The sequence below is a fragment of the Colletes gigas genome, unplaced genomic scaffold (assembly GCF_013123115.1).
Source record: "Colletes gigas isolate AHSC1104 unplaced genomic scaffold, ASM1312311v1 Colletes_gigas_Sc00004, whole genome shotgun sequence".
Classification (NCBI taxonomy): domain Eukaryota; kingdom Metazoa; phylum Arthropoda; class Insecta; order Hymenoptera; family Colletidae; genus Colletes; species Colletes gigas.
Window position 1 is genome coordinate 10,046,549 of NW_025106633.1, and position 14,039 is coordinate 10,060,587.

The window sequence follows — 14,039 nt, forward strand, 5'->3', positions numbered from 1 at the left end:
TTCTTATCGTATTACAATGTCGGTACTAGGCCTACAATACATATTAGCTCTTACAATCACTATCTAACATTTACGGTTAAATCTTTAAACTGTATATGCGGATACAGGGTACAGCTATAAATCGTCGATTGTCGTAATTCTTTACACTTACTTCGCGTACACCCTGTGCATACAATAATCAATTCGTGGATTATACTTATACCTGTTGCGACGAGTTCTGGTTTATATGCAAAAGTATACAAAAACGCGGGTTAATATTTCGTGACTAGTATGTTTGTCGAGTCGAATTGCTTTTAACAAGTACTTGATCTCCGACCAAAGTGATTCATAAACACCGAAATTGATATCGAGACATGGAAAAGAATTTAGAAAAAACACTAGACGATGTGTAAGTTAAATACAAAGGAAATATTATTATTACGGAAGGGAAAGCGTAAAAGTCAGTATGTACAGTATTACTTGCAGTGTTAATCGTTGCAAAACATGGCATGGCACTTACGTTAGTTGCAGTTAAGACGCTAACCTTAACCCGAACTTGATTCGATTCTCAATTTCGTAGAGTAACCCACGCAACTGAATTAACCAATGTATAGAAACATAATTAATCCGGTTAATTTACTTTTCTAGTAAGGTTTACTTACTTTTAGAACGAGTTATAATACTAGAATGTACACAATGTAGCAGGCTTGTTTGTTAATTACTGGCCACAGTAGTTTGTTTGACAGCTGCAATCTAACACATTCACGACGGGCTGAACACACGTTCACTGGTGATACATTGTACATGGTACAAATTCAGGCCCATCGCGAACGTGTTAAACCTTTGATTTTGTCAAGTACATTGAGCTTTGCCATTTTCACACTGTTAAATGATAAAAAATTCTTGTTGTAGAAAAAACACAGATGGCATTATTGGTTGCATTCTGGCGGATCATGCAGGACTATGTTTAGGAGGTATTTTTTTAAAATCACATTTTATATGTAACATAGGCATCAAATAGAACAATGAAATACAAATGTTTTAAGTAAAAGGAAACGCATCCACCGATAGCGCAGGAATAATTGCAGCTATTGCAGATCAAGTTGCAAAGTTGGAGCCGAAATCATCAACTCCTGTCATATCGCTTCAGAACGATAACAGGTAAACAAGACAAATTTTTATACTTGTATATTTGTCTATGTTTCGACGCAATTAAAACAAATCGACATCTAACGTTTAAATTAATGATCAAGGAATTTATTAAAACAATACTTAAATTAAACAACTTTTTTAAACGGAAGATCGTAATAAATTATAAATACAAAAAACAATGTAAACAATTTTGTAGGATGTGCCTTATACAACGCCAAGGTCCTGTAGTAGGTGCAATTTATAAGGATGTCTCTGTGTAAAATAATGTCTGTTACTGAAACTAATAATACTGGTTATATTTAAGCTAAGTTCCATTATGTTTAGAGTTATCTTGTTAATTATATACATGTATGTATAAATATATATACACACACACGTGCGCGCGCGCGCGCGTGTGTGTATGTAAACTCTGAATAAATAATTTTTATGTAACTTCGTTGAGATAAGGGAACTTGCATTTGGTTGATTTGAACTATAACAGTATAGAAAATACATAATTATTAAATTTCATAGGATTTACATAAGTTCTGCACTGCAGCCTCTTTGTAGATAATTCATATGTTTAATAGCAATAAACCATTATGATTAACCGAGTTAAGGTCAGTCACTTTTCTTGTGTCTATTTCTTCGTTCGTACCACTTATTTGTACCAAGCCTGATCAGATCGTGATGTTCATAGATCCAAGATACAAGTACAACTATAAACATTATCACTCCGATAATTAGGTGCAAGACCTTGTCACCAGGGAAGAAGTAAGCCTACAAATAAATATATAAAAATGTAAAATGTTATTGCAGAACTGTTTAATGATATATGAAAGGCAAGGGTGTGTGAGAAACCCTGCTTCTGCATTTCATATGACTGAGCATTGAAAATGTTTATAAACGTTATTTCTATGTAATGTTGATCTTCTGGAATTTTCACACGCCCCTAATGAAGGGTAAGAAATGATTTTTTCTTACATGAGACACATTGGTGACTAAAGCTGCTATAAGAAGCGAAGCAGAAAACATTGGCTTTGGTACTAATCCACTCAATGGACGATACACTGTATCTTTGTATCTTCTATTAATGAAAACTGTAGAATGAAAAATTCTCAAGCTCATGTTTACACAATTTCCAAGAATGAAACCGACTGGACCGAACCAAATAGCAAACAAATACGATGCGCCTAGGAACGCGATCGATTCGTAAATCATAATTAAGTTGCTTTTATTTATAGTAGCGCTGTCAGCCGTTGCATTTGTATAACATTCTGTTACTCCATTTATTCCTAATAGTAGAATGGCCAGGCAATGCGCTCGCATTAAAAGTATCGGTAGATGGGACGTTAATTTCGTACCACCGTAGAGCCATAACAGAGTACTAGAATAAGACTGTCCAAATACCAAAACGACTAAACCAATAGATAAAACAGCTGAACATAAATGTGCAAGTACGTTTACGCTTTCTTGAATTTTTACCTAAAACACAGATACTTTATTAATTATTCTATGGTAAATAAATTTACATTGAATTTATATTATTTGTAAGCTACTTACAGGATTTTGATCGTTAATTTGTTTATCCCGTTTGATCATTTGGGTAAAATAGAAATACCCACTCTCTTCTATTGGACGGAAAATAAATCTTGCTGCTAAAGAACCTAGATTATTCACAATTTCATACGTTCCCTTTGTAAATAAGAAAATAGTATTTAGTTTTAAAATAAAAAGTGTAATTAAATACTTATTCGTAGTTAAATACCTGCTCTGTAAATGTCAATACTGGCATTACCGTCATAATTAATCTTTCCCCCTCTGTCAAAATTTGTTTCAGAATCCCTTGTCTAAAGAAACTCCATGTAAGGATAGTCAATTTTTTATCTACGTACGGTTCCTGAAAGATAAGTAATTTGTACAGACGCATATAAAGAATATTATACGATACGTACTTTGTTCTTCAGATGTCCAGGCAAAAAGTCTTTTATCGTTTGAAATGGAAATTCTCTAACAACATATTCGTCGCTATTGTCTTTCAATGACATTCTTCGCTTTAACTTACACTTATTCATTCTTTTAATATAATAATAAAAATATCCATAGTGACTAGTAGTATGAAATATTGCCGCTGTCAGTTGAGCCACACCAAATGCAAATAATGCATTTTCTGGATTGTGAAGTATTAGTGGTACGAATGTCAGAGTTCGAATGGCGATCATGATAGTGTCAAGTATAATCTAAAAAATATTAGACAGTGAATAGAGTATTCTCGACCAGTTCGAACAGTTTTTTTGCAAAGTTCTTACTTTCAGCCTGACGAATAAAAATGCGCTTGCAACTAGTTGAACGATTAAAGATGACATTTCGATAATGCAAGATAAAGCTACTGCCCAAACTGCAAACGTATAATACGCAGGTAGTGCTTCGGATGCTGTTAAGACAAATAGCCAAATGTATCCAAACGTTAATGACATTAAAAGGCAAATAGGAACCCTGAAAAGACATATCAAACTTGCGTATCACTTTTTGGTGTAACAGATTACATATTTTATGATCGATCGATTTAGAAAACTGACGTTATCCATAACAGATTAACAACTTGGGCCCAATTATGTTCTGCTGTGTTTGTTAAACATGCTTTCATGAATGGTTCTCGGGATAAGAACAGGATCATAGATTCCAACAACAACAGTCTCACATTTATAACTCCCAGAACTGCTTGACCAACGTGTCGAACAACGAAAGCATTTAAAACGAATGTGACACCTCGGCATAATATCTACAAACAAGGTCATTATAATCGTTTCCCGCAAAACCTGCCATTTTGTAGAAATAAATTATGAAACTTATCCATAGCTAACGACGATAGATCGAAGATAGAAATGACTGTAGCACGATATGCATTTATAAATACAATAAGTTTTCTTAACGAAGCTGTAAACGACAGTCTGCACCATGACATAATTACGATAATTTTAACAGTTGTTAAGTTGATAAAATACCTGAAACATAATATTGAAGGAAGCATTTTCCAAGCTGCTTTTCAAAATGGTTTGTGTCATTTTTATGGACAACCGAGCGAAAGTATAAAATCTTTCGAGATTCCCGCCCAAAGAGGTGTCAACGAAATTTCGAGGTTATGTGAACACTTAAATAATACCTAAAACATCAATTAAATCATTTTTCGGAAATTTCTTTCGCGCTCCCGACCGACCAGAATACAGCAAATATAAAAGCCAAGATTTTCCTCATACTGAATCCAACGGCTTTCATGACGTAATTGCGTCGTGATTCCCTATGTATATATATATACACATATATTATATCATATCTAGTAATTTTTTGTCACGCATCTTTGTCTATTCCTGTATTCCCGCTAGTGAGAAATTGCTCTAAAAAACAAAAGCTTCTCCTAACCCCGTGGACAGTGCAGTTCATCGAAGTACGTAGGATTAGGTTAGGTCTTGCTAGCAGACTACAAGGCTAGAATCAAGAGTTCATCGAAAGCAGACGATAATTAATTTGTGATGTCGTTACGTAATAAATACATGTGCTCTTCGACGTCACGTGGAAATTTTTTTACTGTATATAGAAAATGGTAAAATTACGAAGCAAATATTTTACTCCGATTCCCGATAATTGTGTTCAACGTTCCGTCGAGAAACTTATGGTTAATTGTTCGCTCACACGATATTTTAGTAACTTAATAATTTAATGACAAGTTTGATACTTATTATCGTTGCGCTTCAAATTCCTGCCTCCTTGTGCGAAGATGTTAACGTGATAAAAGAATAACCAGAAATGTTGCGCGAAAAGAATTCCGAGGGAAGAGCGAGCACGACAAATGTTATTCTCACATCGCTTATCGTAAGTAAACAAACAAACAAACAAAAAAAGAAAAGTTTACAATTGATCAGCAGTAAACGCATGCATTAATTACTAATATTACTAATTAACGCGTGTTAATTTATGAAAGTTATTTAAAAACGATTTGTTAAATATTACAAAAATTTGAATCCAAATTATATAAATTTTTATGCACATATAACCAAATCCTTGGCGAAATATTTTCTTTTTATTCGTGAAAAAGGATACATATAATTTTTGTTGTATATTTAGTTGGTAGAGATAATTTTTAATAAAAATGATCTAAATATGAATAAACTTATCTACTGATCCGATACATACAAAATATTATTTTAAATTCACGACAGTCAGGTGGTCTCGCAGGAACCATTTGTGATGTAACATTTTTTCCATTGGATACGCTTAAAACACGCTTACAAAGCCAACATGGTTTCGTTAAATCCGGCGGTTTCAAACGATTGTATCAGGGCTTAGTTCCCGTGATGATAGGATCTGCCCCGTCGGGTAAATTTTCGATTAAGCCTATCTTCCGAAACAGTGCAATCTATTTCGTATTAATAAGCGTGTTAATTACAGCTTCCATATTTTTTATAACTTACGAAGGAATGAAAGAAGTTTTTGAACCTCGTGTACCGGAACAGTATCACTCGCTTATACATATGACAGCCGCGGCGTTAGGAGAAATGGTAAAATTGTTTCGTACACTCAATTTTCACTAACAAACAATACTCACGACCCCTCTTCGAGAAAAAAAAAGTTGGAAAAATTTTTCAACATCGCGTGCAAGTCGGAACTAGGAAAAATTAAAAATTAATTAAAATAAAATACTTTCCTTTTGTTTTTTTAGAATTTAAAAAAGTTTTTAATTGAGAAATAAATTAAATTCGTTTGTTTCCTTCCGAGTACAGTTATCAGCGCGCAACAAGTATGTACGCTCTCGGGAAAGAGTACTTTATTGTACGCTCCTGGCGAACTATATTTTAACTTTCAATCTATACACAATTTACACAAATATTTTTAGTATTTTTCATTCTTTCGAATCAACGAAAAATGATTCTATATCGTAACTGAACTATTTACTTGCACACAATGTTTAAAAAACATTCTATATTTTCAGGTCCGTGAATGTCTCTTGCATCAGGATATTTTGTAATATTATGTTTTATTGATACCATCGATAAGAGCCACTCGTTTCACCTTTTTACGTTCTTAAAACTTATGACTCTTAAGAGTAATTTATGACTTGAATATTTGGTGATTTGGCTAACAGGTTGCATGTCTTATTCGGGTGCCGGTTGAAGTAATAAAACAAAGAAAACAAGCGCTTTTACACGACGAGCACAGACTAGCGCTGAGAACTTTATACCGTGGCTATGGAAGCACTGTACTTCGAGATCTACCGTTTGGTTTGGTTCAAATGCCGCTCTGGGAATATTTTAAACTCTGTTGGAAAAGGCACGTAGAACGTGAATGCACGCCTATAGAAGGTGCCATCAGCGGATCATTGTCAGGTAAAAAAAAAAGAAGAAAAAATTGTGGTATATTTCTAAATGTCATAATGAAATATGTATTCGTGTCATCATTGATTTTTTATAGTGGCTATATCTGCAGCTATGACAACGCCCTTAGACGTTGCAAAAACTAGAATAATGTTGTCTAATACATCGGCGGATAAAGAGGAAGTAAAAATATCTATAATGTTAAAAGAGGTTTATCGAGAATGCGGTGTCAGAGGGTACATAATAGACATGTTTTTTTTTGTTTAAAATCGTCATTTCCTTTGGTACACGAACAATAATTGTTGACAAATGTCTACAGGCTCTTTGCGGGCTTCCTTCCAAGAGTGGGAGGTTTCTCCATCAGCGGATTTGTATTTTTTGGCATTTACGAAAAAATTAGAGAAATTTGTATTGCAGTTTTGCCGCCATAACACAATAAAAACTAAATATAGAGACGAACACATTTCTTATCAAATACATAATATTGCACAGTCAAATGCATCGCGATGAATGTTGATAATAAAGCACCCATCGATAGGGATTTACAACAAAAGGTAACGTACCCGCGATAGAAAATAACTATGTTTTATTTTATTATCAAGTAACTATATTTTATTTGTTGTAGCTTTCAAAGGAAATCAAGATTTATGTCGCGATAAATTTTTTTCAATAACGAATGTCATACAATTAAATATAAGGCTATTTTTAAAGATATCCGCACTTTCACATTTTTATTAGTATTAGTAATCTATGCAGTCTAACTTTTAATAAATTTTCTCCTCGACTTTATAAAATTTAAAATGATCTTTTATGTGGTAAATTGTAAGCTTATGATACATCGAGGCAATCCGAATTTGCTGCCGTTTTTCTCTAAAGGTATGAGCTTTGTAAAAAAAGTACATATAGTATTACAAAAGTATAAAATATATTTAAAAACAACTCTAAAGGATAAAGAGACTTCCTTTACACGTATATGCAATTATGTGTTACGACTGAGTATATTTGAACATTGATCTGCATTTGTAATATTTTTGAATACTGATATTGTAAGTTACGTAAATCAACAACATGTTCTTTTAGACTTCTTACTACTTACATCGATTATTTCTTGTACATCTGGTATATTTTTTGGGTAAGATATAAAATCTTTCGCAATTTCGTCAAACAATGTAACTATGAAAATTAATAATAAATATGTAAAATGTTATATTACCGTTGCATGTTTAATATATATCCTTACCAACATTTCCCCCAGTTTTACTAGATGTTATGAAAACCTTAGCCTGTATGTTAGCTGCGTATACTTTTAAAACATCTGTATCAGGGGATGCACCTGCATGTTGCTCTAGGAGATCCTTTTTTGTACCACAAATGTATATTTTACACTGCTCTTCAATATTTCTAAGCTCCCTTATCCAGAAGCTTGCCCTTCTAAATGTATCTAATTTTGTAATGTCATGACACACTATGGCAGCGTTCGCTTTACGGTAATATAATCTAGTCATTGCATCATATCTACAAAAATAAAACACTAATTTGACAATAAGAAATATTATATTTAACTTTCAGCGTTTTGCACAATTATTTGGAATTCTTTATTTAGAAATATCGAACGATTATCGTTACAAAAATGAAACGCACTTATGTTCATTACGAACGCTTACTTTTCTTCGCCTGCTGTGTCCCATATTCCCATAATGATCTTATGCCCACCATGTTGCATTTGCTTAGCTGTAAATACACCACCTAAAGTCTAAGGAAAGTGGAACTGAGTTAATTTGTTTTATGACGCATCTCCTAGATTATTCTCAGCGCAAATCTTAATAACTTTATTTTAGAATATTCCATCCATGCGACGGACTAAGAGAAACAAGACAGCCTAAATTAGTATCGATTCCAATCGAGTGAATCAAATTCTTTGCAATTCTCACAAAATTTTAATATCGATATCTTTCATATTCCCTATAAAAATTTGATAAAAATTCGTACCAAATTACTAGTTTATTACAGAACAAATATAATCGATGCATTATCGTGTATATTAAAAATAACGAAAAGTATGCAGTTTTGATCCGTAATAAGCAACTCGCTAATCCCTTTTCGAAAAATAATCACGTCATGGTTTGCCACTTAATCGAGTCTTTCACTCGCTCTCAGTGTTCTCTCTCGTCCAATCTCGCGCGAATTGCTTATTGCGGAACAAAACTGTAATTTTCCGCGTACTACACTGTTTTTATTTGTACACTTACGCTTCGATAATGAATTTCTTCGGTAAACCTGTCATTCACGAAACGTTCGACAAGGCTTGTTTTTCCAACAGCAGAATCACCCAATAAAACTACTTTTAAATCGACTCGCCTCATGCTTAAATATTATTGAATCATCAGAAATACAAGAGTATTGAAATAAAATAAATACGATTCACTTCTACAATATTTAGGTTAGAATAATCTCCGCAGATTGTCTATTATGCTAAATACGCACGGTGCATCTGGCTTTAGGCGTGAATCGCTTATTCATCTTATGAATCAAGAATCAATCAAGGTTTCCAACAAAGATGGCCACCAAGTCGCCAATACGATCATTTGTAAACATCCACAATCGCCATCAATGTCACCAAGATATAAAACGAGTAATGCAAGCATATTGCAAGTGTATTGTAAAATGCATTATAATGCGGTAATAATAATAAACGAGCGTACATATTAACGTAATCCAGTAGTAAAATCGAGAGGTTGAGAGGTTAGAACAAGACAATGGCAATGGCCGTGATCTTGGCCACTAAGTACGAGGTCTCGATCGGCAGGCGGGAAAATCGATGCGCGCGCCTGTCAATCATGCGCAGATCTCGAAATTTTGTTTGGTGCATATCGCGCTATGAGCGGCGACCAGCTATCTTGCTCGTGCACGAAGTGTGCCCGAGAGGTGCTGCTAATGCAATAATCGTGATAAAATTATAACTGCATTTTGATAATTACTGTAACAACTTTAAATAATGCCAACTATCGATCTACTTATTATTTCATAGAAAATAATATGTTAATAATTACGAACAGAACATTTTATTTTAAACATGCAAGGAAAAATAATTACACTCTATTCGTTTTTATGTTTTTACACTTCTCTTATACCTTACAGTGGTATTAAATAAATATTCTTATCAATAAATTACAATACTTAAATTTGTTACTTTGTTTTCTTTTATAAACGTGTTTTTTTTGTACACAGCTAAGTGTGTTATAACAACGAAACTAAAAACAAGTTAACAGTTTTCATGTATGCACAGTGATGGAGTTCGCATTTTACGATAAATTCTTTTAGTTTTACTTAGCTTTTCCTTGCGCGGCGACTGCAGCTATAGCAGCCTTTACAGTTTCTTCGTCGCCTAAGAATTTCATAGATACAACTGGCTTAAGATTTTCATCTAACTCGTAAACGAATGGAATACCAGTTGGTAGATTTAAACCCATTATTTGTTCATTGCTCATTTCTGTAAAAAAAAGAAGCAGTTGATACATAATATCTCTTTGAACAAACCTCTCTTTTTATCAAAGTTATTACTTACGGTCTAAATGCTTGACTATGCCACGTAAACTGTTTCCATGAGCAGCGATGATAATTTTCTTTCCTTCTTTCAACTGTGGAATAATAGTATTGTTCCAATATGGTAATGTCCTTTCGATTGTTAATTTTAGAGACTCAAACTTAGGAAAGTCTTCTGGTTTGAGTTCGTTAGCATATCTTGGATCCTTCACTATCGCTTCGTAATATTTGTGATCCGGTTCCATAGGAGGAGGCGGTACATCGAAAGATCTTCTCCAAATTTGTACTTGTTCCTCGCCGTATTTAGCAGCTGTTTCAGCTTTGTTCATTCCAGTCAAACCTCCATAATGACGTTCGTTCAAGCGCCATGTTTTATTAACAGGAATGCTTTCTTGTCCTGCTTCTTTAAGAATTGATTTCAGAGTTTCTTGAGCCCTTGTTAATACCGACGTATGAGCAACATCAAAAGTTAAACCAGCATTTTTGATTGCTTTCCCTGCAGAAAGTGCCTCATTTTTTCCTAAAATTTTAAATACGTTTAAGCGAGCATTATTTTTTTCCACAATCTTTCAATTTAGAATTATGTATGACGTTTATCGAAGAGTTCTGCAACCTTGCAAGAGACAAAGATTAAAAATTATATTTTCTTTTCTTTAGACTCTATTATCATTAGTTTTGCAATTATACTAGGTTAGATCATCGAATTACATATATACCGCATTTTATGTATTTTTTATTTTAAGATTTTAGAACCAATGACCATACTGTTGAGATTAAACATTAAAAAATAAAGTTTAATCGAATCCTACAACTTCGCCCTGAATGTCAGATTAATTACTCTCGTACAACTTGAATTATTTAACACAGGGAATCAATCCTTTTCTTTCAATTAATCATAATCTCCTACGCGTATGATAAAAAACTGCATTCATGCAGAATACGCAGATAAATATTCGAAATAAAAGAACAAAACAGTTTCGTTCGGATCGACCTTTTGCCCTTGAAGATTATTCTCAAAATTACTCACCTTTATCGGATAGATTGGCATCATACCATCCACAAAAAAGATTTAACTGATTCCATTCGCTCTCTCCATGACGTACCATAACAATCGTGTATTTCGACATTTTTGTGTCAAAAGAACTAAAGTTACAGAAGAGTGAAACACAATTTACGAACAGAGACCTAAGCTCAATACTGCTTCCACACAACTGCTTCAAAGCTTGAATCATATTATAGGTTGAAGCAGTGATGCCAGAAAAGCACCGTCGGGTGCACACTCCACATGCTAGGTACGCGTACGTGAGCTCGTGGAGTTTCGGAAAGACGACAAAGGCAAACTGACGCATGCCCTCTTTCTCGATTCTCCGAAGCTGCCCGAAGTAATTTCGGACCGCTTCGTGGGAGTCGAGAGAGAAAGGCTCACATTTGCCTTCTCGCTCCCACACAACTGAAATCCGACCTCCCGTCAACGGCATACGATTTGGCTTCTCGACTGCCCAGGCATTTTTACTTTCCGACCTATGTAGGCGCACATAAGCAAAGTACCCATAATGAAAAAAAAATGTTGTAAAATTTATTTTACGGAAATACACGTTTTAAGACCTCCTGATCATATTTTAATTATTGAAAAAAAAGAAATTTTTTTTTATTCCCATGTATGAGCACACATATGTATATTATTAATACGATTTTTGAAAATAAATAAAGTAAAACTTATCTGATTGAAATTTTTTGTAGAAGTTGAGCTGATGAATACGTAGAAAAAAGTATTAGACAACATTTAATTTTGATTTCGATTAAAAATCAAATTTATATTGTTTTAAATTCGCAGCCATTAGCTCGGTGTTACCCATAATGAAGAAGTTCTTCTTCAAAGGTAACACCGATTACCAGGTCTCACCACGAGGAGGTTGCTGCGAGTGGAGACCCAAAGTGAGATCGATGGAACAAAGTTCGATCGACCTTCCTTTTTACACACTAGATTACGCAAAAAAAAAAGATGCCAAGTAATTACTGTTCTAAAACAAAGGAGGAAGCTAAATTGTGGGAGACGCGACACGACGAAACGCGACACAATACTGCACAGTGCAGTAGGAATATGAGGTGCGACACGTACCGAATAGCGGGTCAAAAGGGGCAGCTCGTTGCCTCTCAGCGAGTCCAATTGAAGGGGAGGAGAATCGACGCACCAGACACGGGTTCTCCATTTCTCCCACGCATCCTGCTGGGAGCCCACGGGACCCAACTCGGGATGGCTGACAAAGGAGAGAGATCCTGAATCCGGGCTACCGCAGACAGGAACAGGTCCCCTCTACGGCCGATGACTCTTTCCCTAGAATTGTCTCACCAGAGGACGGCAACCGACCCTTCGAACCATCTAAACGGCCGATCACTTGCTTTTTACATTAAAGCAGCGGTGACCGGAGAAACGAGACTGGAAAAGAAGCTATTAATGAATTCATTACTTGGCAATCTACGCAGTAAATAAAATAATATACAATGTAAATTGAAAATTAACGTCGTAGGTGGAATTAATGAGATTAAGGAATTGAAATAAACATAGGAATGAGAAAGAAAGGAAAAAGAAATATTCGACGTTAATTTTTACACTCGCGCCGCGCCTTAAATTTAATGCCCTTACGTGCAGATGAATCCGAAGTCCTCCCTCTAAAAATTGATCTGAATAAAAACTAAAATAAAAATTAGTAGTTAAACAAACAAATTAGAATTAATTATACGAACAAATATAGGGGCAAATACAAATACAAATAAACAATCAACATAACCAAGAACAGAATAAGTCAAAAAATAACAACCCCACGATGAAAACAATGAGGAACAAAATGATTTGAAAAATCACAACCCAACGAAGTAAAGAATGAAGAAGAAAATAATTCGAAAAATAACAACCCATCGATGTCGAAAATAAAGAACAGAATAATTGGAAAAATTTCTACCCAACGATGTAATATATGTAGATAAAACCTGAAAGAAAAAACGAATGAATTATTGGAGAGAGGAACAGAAACAACGAAATAATACATCCCTATATATAAATAAAAAACACAATAATGGTATTAGTTATATGGATATAAATATATGTATGTATTATACCAATCGGCGACACCAGTCATCATCGCAGAATCAGAGAATCTGAAACAGAAAATACGCGTGACAGTACCCCTGGCGGTTCCAGGAGTACTAAAAAGAGTCGACCAGCTGTGCCCGTTTTTATGCAGTCGGACAAAAGTAATCCCTAGCCAATCAGCAGCCAGTCCGCTGGGGGCGACACTCCGATAGGGCGATACTTGCTTCACCTAAGTTTATAAGAGACCCCCCTGAGGCCCGCGCGGGGGAGTTATCTCCCAACCACCAAGCAAGACGGACCGTATCGAGATGAAGAATTTAATTGAAGACTTACATTCGATCAAAATCGAAGATGGCGGCCAAGAAGATGTTTCACGAGCAGCGGCCAAGGGACAAAACCGGTCTTTTTAAAGACCAAGAAAATCTCATTTGTGGGAACAACTTATGCAATGAACTGAACAACTTTTATATTTAACAACTCAGAGACACTTTACATCTCTGTTTTGTAACAACTTTTATATTTAACAATTCAGAGACACTTTACATCTCTGTTTTGTAACAACTTTTATATTTAACAACTCAGAGACACTTTACATCTCTGTTATGGCACAAGTTATGCAATAAAACTGAACATGGTATATTTGCCTATATGTATAGGAAGGAAATTCGTCGTTAGTATTGTCGCCCGTCAATGCACTTAATTATGCAAGATCAGTATACTATCTAATTTTATTTTTTATTATACCGGTTTGTAATATCCTAAAGATCAATGCAAAAACATTATGCACAGCTCTTGTATTTCTTTGATTTATCCAAGTAGTCAAAGTATAATATTTAACAAACTTTTGATTCAAATAAAATAACGAATGACACAAAATTTGAGTACCTGTTACATGCAACCTATGTATAAATGCATAATAACTAATA

At 34.5% G+C, this 14,039-nt stretch overlaps 5 protein-coding genes across 9 annotated transcripts; 2 read left to right on the forward strand and 3 right to left on the reverse strand.

The window, feature by feature from the left end:
- Window positions 1–92: 92 nt before the first annotated feature.
- LOC122405424 lies at window positions 93–1,617 on the forward strand. The gene is made up of 4 exons (XM_043410146.1): window positions 93–388; window positions 892–953; window positions 1,026–1,140; window positions 1,328–1,617. Exons 1-4 carry the CDS (start codon window positions 354–356, stop codon window positions 1,389–1,391), a joined length of 276 nt encoding a protein of 91 aa, XP_043266081.1. The 5' UTR covers window positions 93–353; the 3' UTR covers window positions 1,392–1,617.
- LOC122405417 (protein RFT1 homolog) lies at window positions 1,268–4,364 on the reverse strand. Of its 2 annotated transcripts, XR_006259767.1 has the most exons (9): window positions 4,116–4,364; window positions 3,690–3,892; window positions 3,420–3,606; window positions 3,066–3,350; window positions 2,879–3,010; window positions 2,674–2,805; window positions 2,095–2,595; window positions 1,652–1,890; window positions 1,268–1,383 (listed from the first exon to the last, which is right to left on the reverse strand). XR_006259767.1 is itself a non-coding variant. In XM_043410137.1 (8 exons), exons 1-8 carry the CDS (start codon window positions 4,173–4,175, stop codon window positions 1,732–1,734), a joined length of 1,659 nt encoding a protein of 552 aa, XP_043266072.1. In that variant the 5' UTR covers window positions 4,176–4,364; the 3' UTR covers window positions 1,612–1,731. The 2 variants fall into 2 exon arrangements, 1 of the variants encoding a protein (XP_043266072.1); XM_043410137.1 differs by lacking the exon at window positions 1,268–1,383 and having other exon boundaries at window positions 1,612–1,890.
- Window positions 2,751–11,257, reverse strand: LOC122405421 (phosphoglycerate mutase 2). 2 transcript variants are annotated; one of them, XR_006259768.1, is made up of 4 exons: window positions 11,050–11,257; window positions 10,045–10,542; window positions 9,657–9,969; window positions 2,751–2,761 (listed from the first exon to the last, which is right to left on the reverse strand). XR_006259768.1 is itself a non-coding variant. In XM_043410144.1 (3 exons), exons 1-3 carry the CDS (start codon window positions 11,252–11,254, stop codon window positions 9,803–9,805), a joined length of 870 nt encoding a protein of 289 aa, XP_043266079.1. In that variant the 5' UTR covers window positions 11,255–11,257; the 3' UTR covers window positions 9,625–9,802. The 2 variants fall into 2 exon arrangements, 1 of the variants encoding a protein (XP_043266079.1); XM_043410144.1 differs by lacking the exon at window positions 2,751–2,761 and having other exon boundaries at window positions 9,625–9,969.
- On the forward strand, window positions 4,535–7,239 carry LOC122405420 (S-adenosylmethionine mitochondrial carrier protein-like). 3 transcript variants are annotated; one of them, XM_043410143.1, is made up of 7 exons: window positions 4,540–4,980; window positions 5,328–5,484; window positions 5,557–5,666; window positions 6,251–6,491; window positions 6,577–6,715; window positions 6,799–7,033; window positions 7,105–7,239. In XM_043410143.1, the coding sequence occupies exons 1-6, from the start codon at window positions 4,915–4,917 to the stop codon at window positions 6,908–6,910; spliced, it is 825 nt and encodes a 274-aa protein (XP_043266078.1). In that variant the 5' UTR covers window positions 4,540–4,914; the 3' UTR covers window positions 6,911–7,033; window positions 7,105–7,239. The 3 variants fall into 3 exon arrangements, with proteins under 3 accessions (XP_043266076.1, XP_043266077.1, XP_043266078.1); XM_043410141.1 differs by having other exon boundaries at window positions 4,535–4,980; window positions 5,328–5,666; XM_043410142.1 differs by lacking the exon at window positions 7,105–7,239 and having other exon boundaries at window positions 4,535–4,980; window positions 5,328–5,666; window positions 6,799–7,089.
- LOC122405422 (ras-related protein Rab-24-like) lies at window positions 7,506–9,575 on the reverse strand. Its single transcript, XM_043410145.1, has 4 exons — window positions 8,729–9,575; window positions 8,144–8,232; window positions 7,720–7,994; window positions 7,506–7,652 (listed from the first exon to the last, which is right to left on the reverse strand). Exons 1-4 carry the CDS (start codon window positions 8,840–8,842, stop codon window positions 7,540–7,542), a joined length of 591 nt encoding a protein of 196 aa, XP_043266080.1. The 5' UTR covers window positions 8,843–9,575; the 3' UTR covers window positions 7,506–7,539.
- Window positions 11,258–14,039: the final 2,782 nt, after the last annotated feature.

Excerpts from the sequence above, each read along its gene's own strand:
- LOC122405422 (XM_043410145.1), bottom strand. The coding sequence starts at position 8,842 with ATGAGGCGAGTCGATTTAAAAGTAGTTTTATTGGGTGATTCTGCTGTT. Across the intron at positions 8,233-8,728 it reads AAGAAATTCATTATCGAAGC|ACTTTAGGTGGTGTATTTAC; the intron begins GTAAGTGTACAA and ends CACTTTCCTTAG. Across the intron at positions 7,995-8,143 it reads GACACAGCAGGCGAAGAAAA|ATATGATGCAATGACTAGAT; the intron begins GTAAGCGTTCGT and ends TTATTTTTGTAG.
- LOC122405421 (XM_043410144.1), bottom strand. The coding sequence starts at position 11,254 with ATGATTCAAGCTTTGAAGCAGTTGTGTGGAAGCAGTATTGAGCTTAGG. Across the intron at positions 10,543-11,049 it reads TGCCAATCTATCCGATAAAG|GAAAAAATGAGGCACTTTCT; the intron begins GTGAGTAATTTT and ends TTAAAATTTTAG. Across the intron at positions 9,970-10,044 it reads CATAGTCAAGCATTTAGACC|AAATGAGCAATGAACAAATA; the intron begins GTAAGTAATAAC and ends TTTTTTTTACAG.
- LOC122405417 (XM_043410137.1), bottom strand. The coding sequence starts at position 4,175 with ATGACACAAACCATTTTGAAAAGCAGCTTGGAAAATGCTTCCTTCAAT. Across the intron at positions 3,011-3,065 it reads CTGGACATCTGAAGAACAAA|GAACCGTACGTAGATAAAAA; the intron begins GTACGTATCGTA and ends CTTATCTTTCAG. Across the intron at positions 1,891-2,094 it reads TAGTCACCAATGTGTCTCAT|GCTTACTTCTTCCCTGGTGA; the intron begins GTAAGAAAAAAT and ends ATTTATTTGTAG.
- LOC122405420 (XM_043410141.1), top strand. The coding sequence starts at position 4,915 with ATGTTGCGCGAAAAGAATTCCGAGGGAAGAGCGAGCACGACAAATGTT. Across the intron at positions 4,981-5,327 it reads TTATTCTCACATCGCTTATC|TCAGGTGGTCTCGCAGGAAC; the intron begins GTAAGTAAACAA and ends AATTCACGACAG. Across the intron at positions 6,492-6,576 it reads CATCAGCGGATCATTGTCAG|TGGCTATATCTGCAGCTATG; the intron begins GTAAAAAAAAAA and ends GATTTTTTATAG.
- LOC122405424 (XM_043410146.1), top strand. The coding sequence starts at position 354 with ATGGAAAAGAATTTAGAAAAAACACTAGACGATGT. Across the intron at positions 389-891 it reads GAAAAAACACTAGACGATGT|AAAAAACACAGATGGCATTA; the intron begins GTAAGTTAAATA and ends TTCTTGTTGTAG. Across the intron at positions 1,141-1,327 it reads TCGCTTCAGAACGATAACAG|GATGTGCCTTATACAACGCC; the intron begins GTAAACAAGACA and ends ACAATTTTGTAG.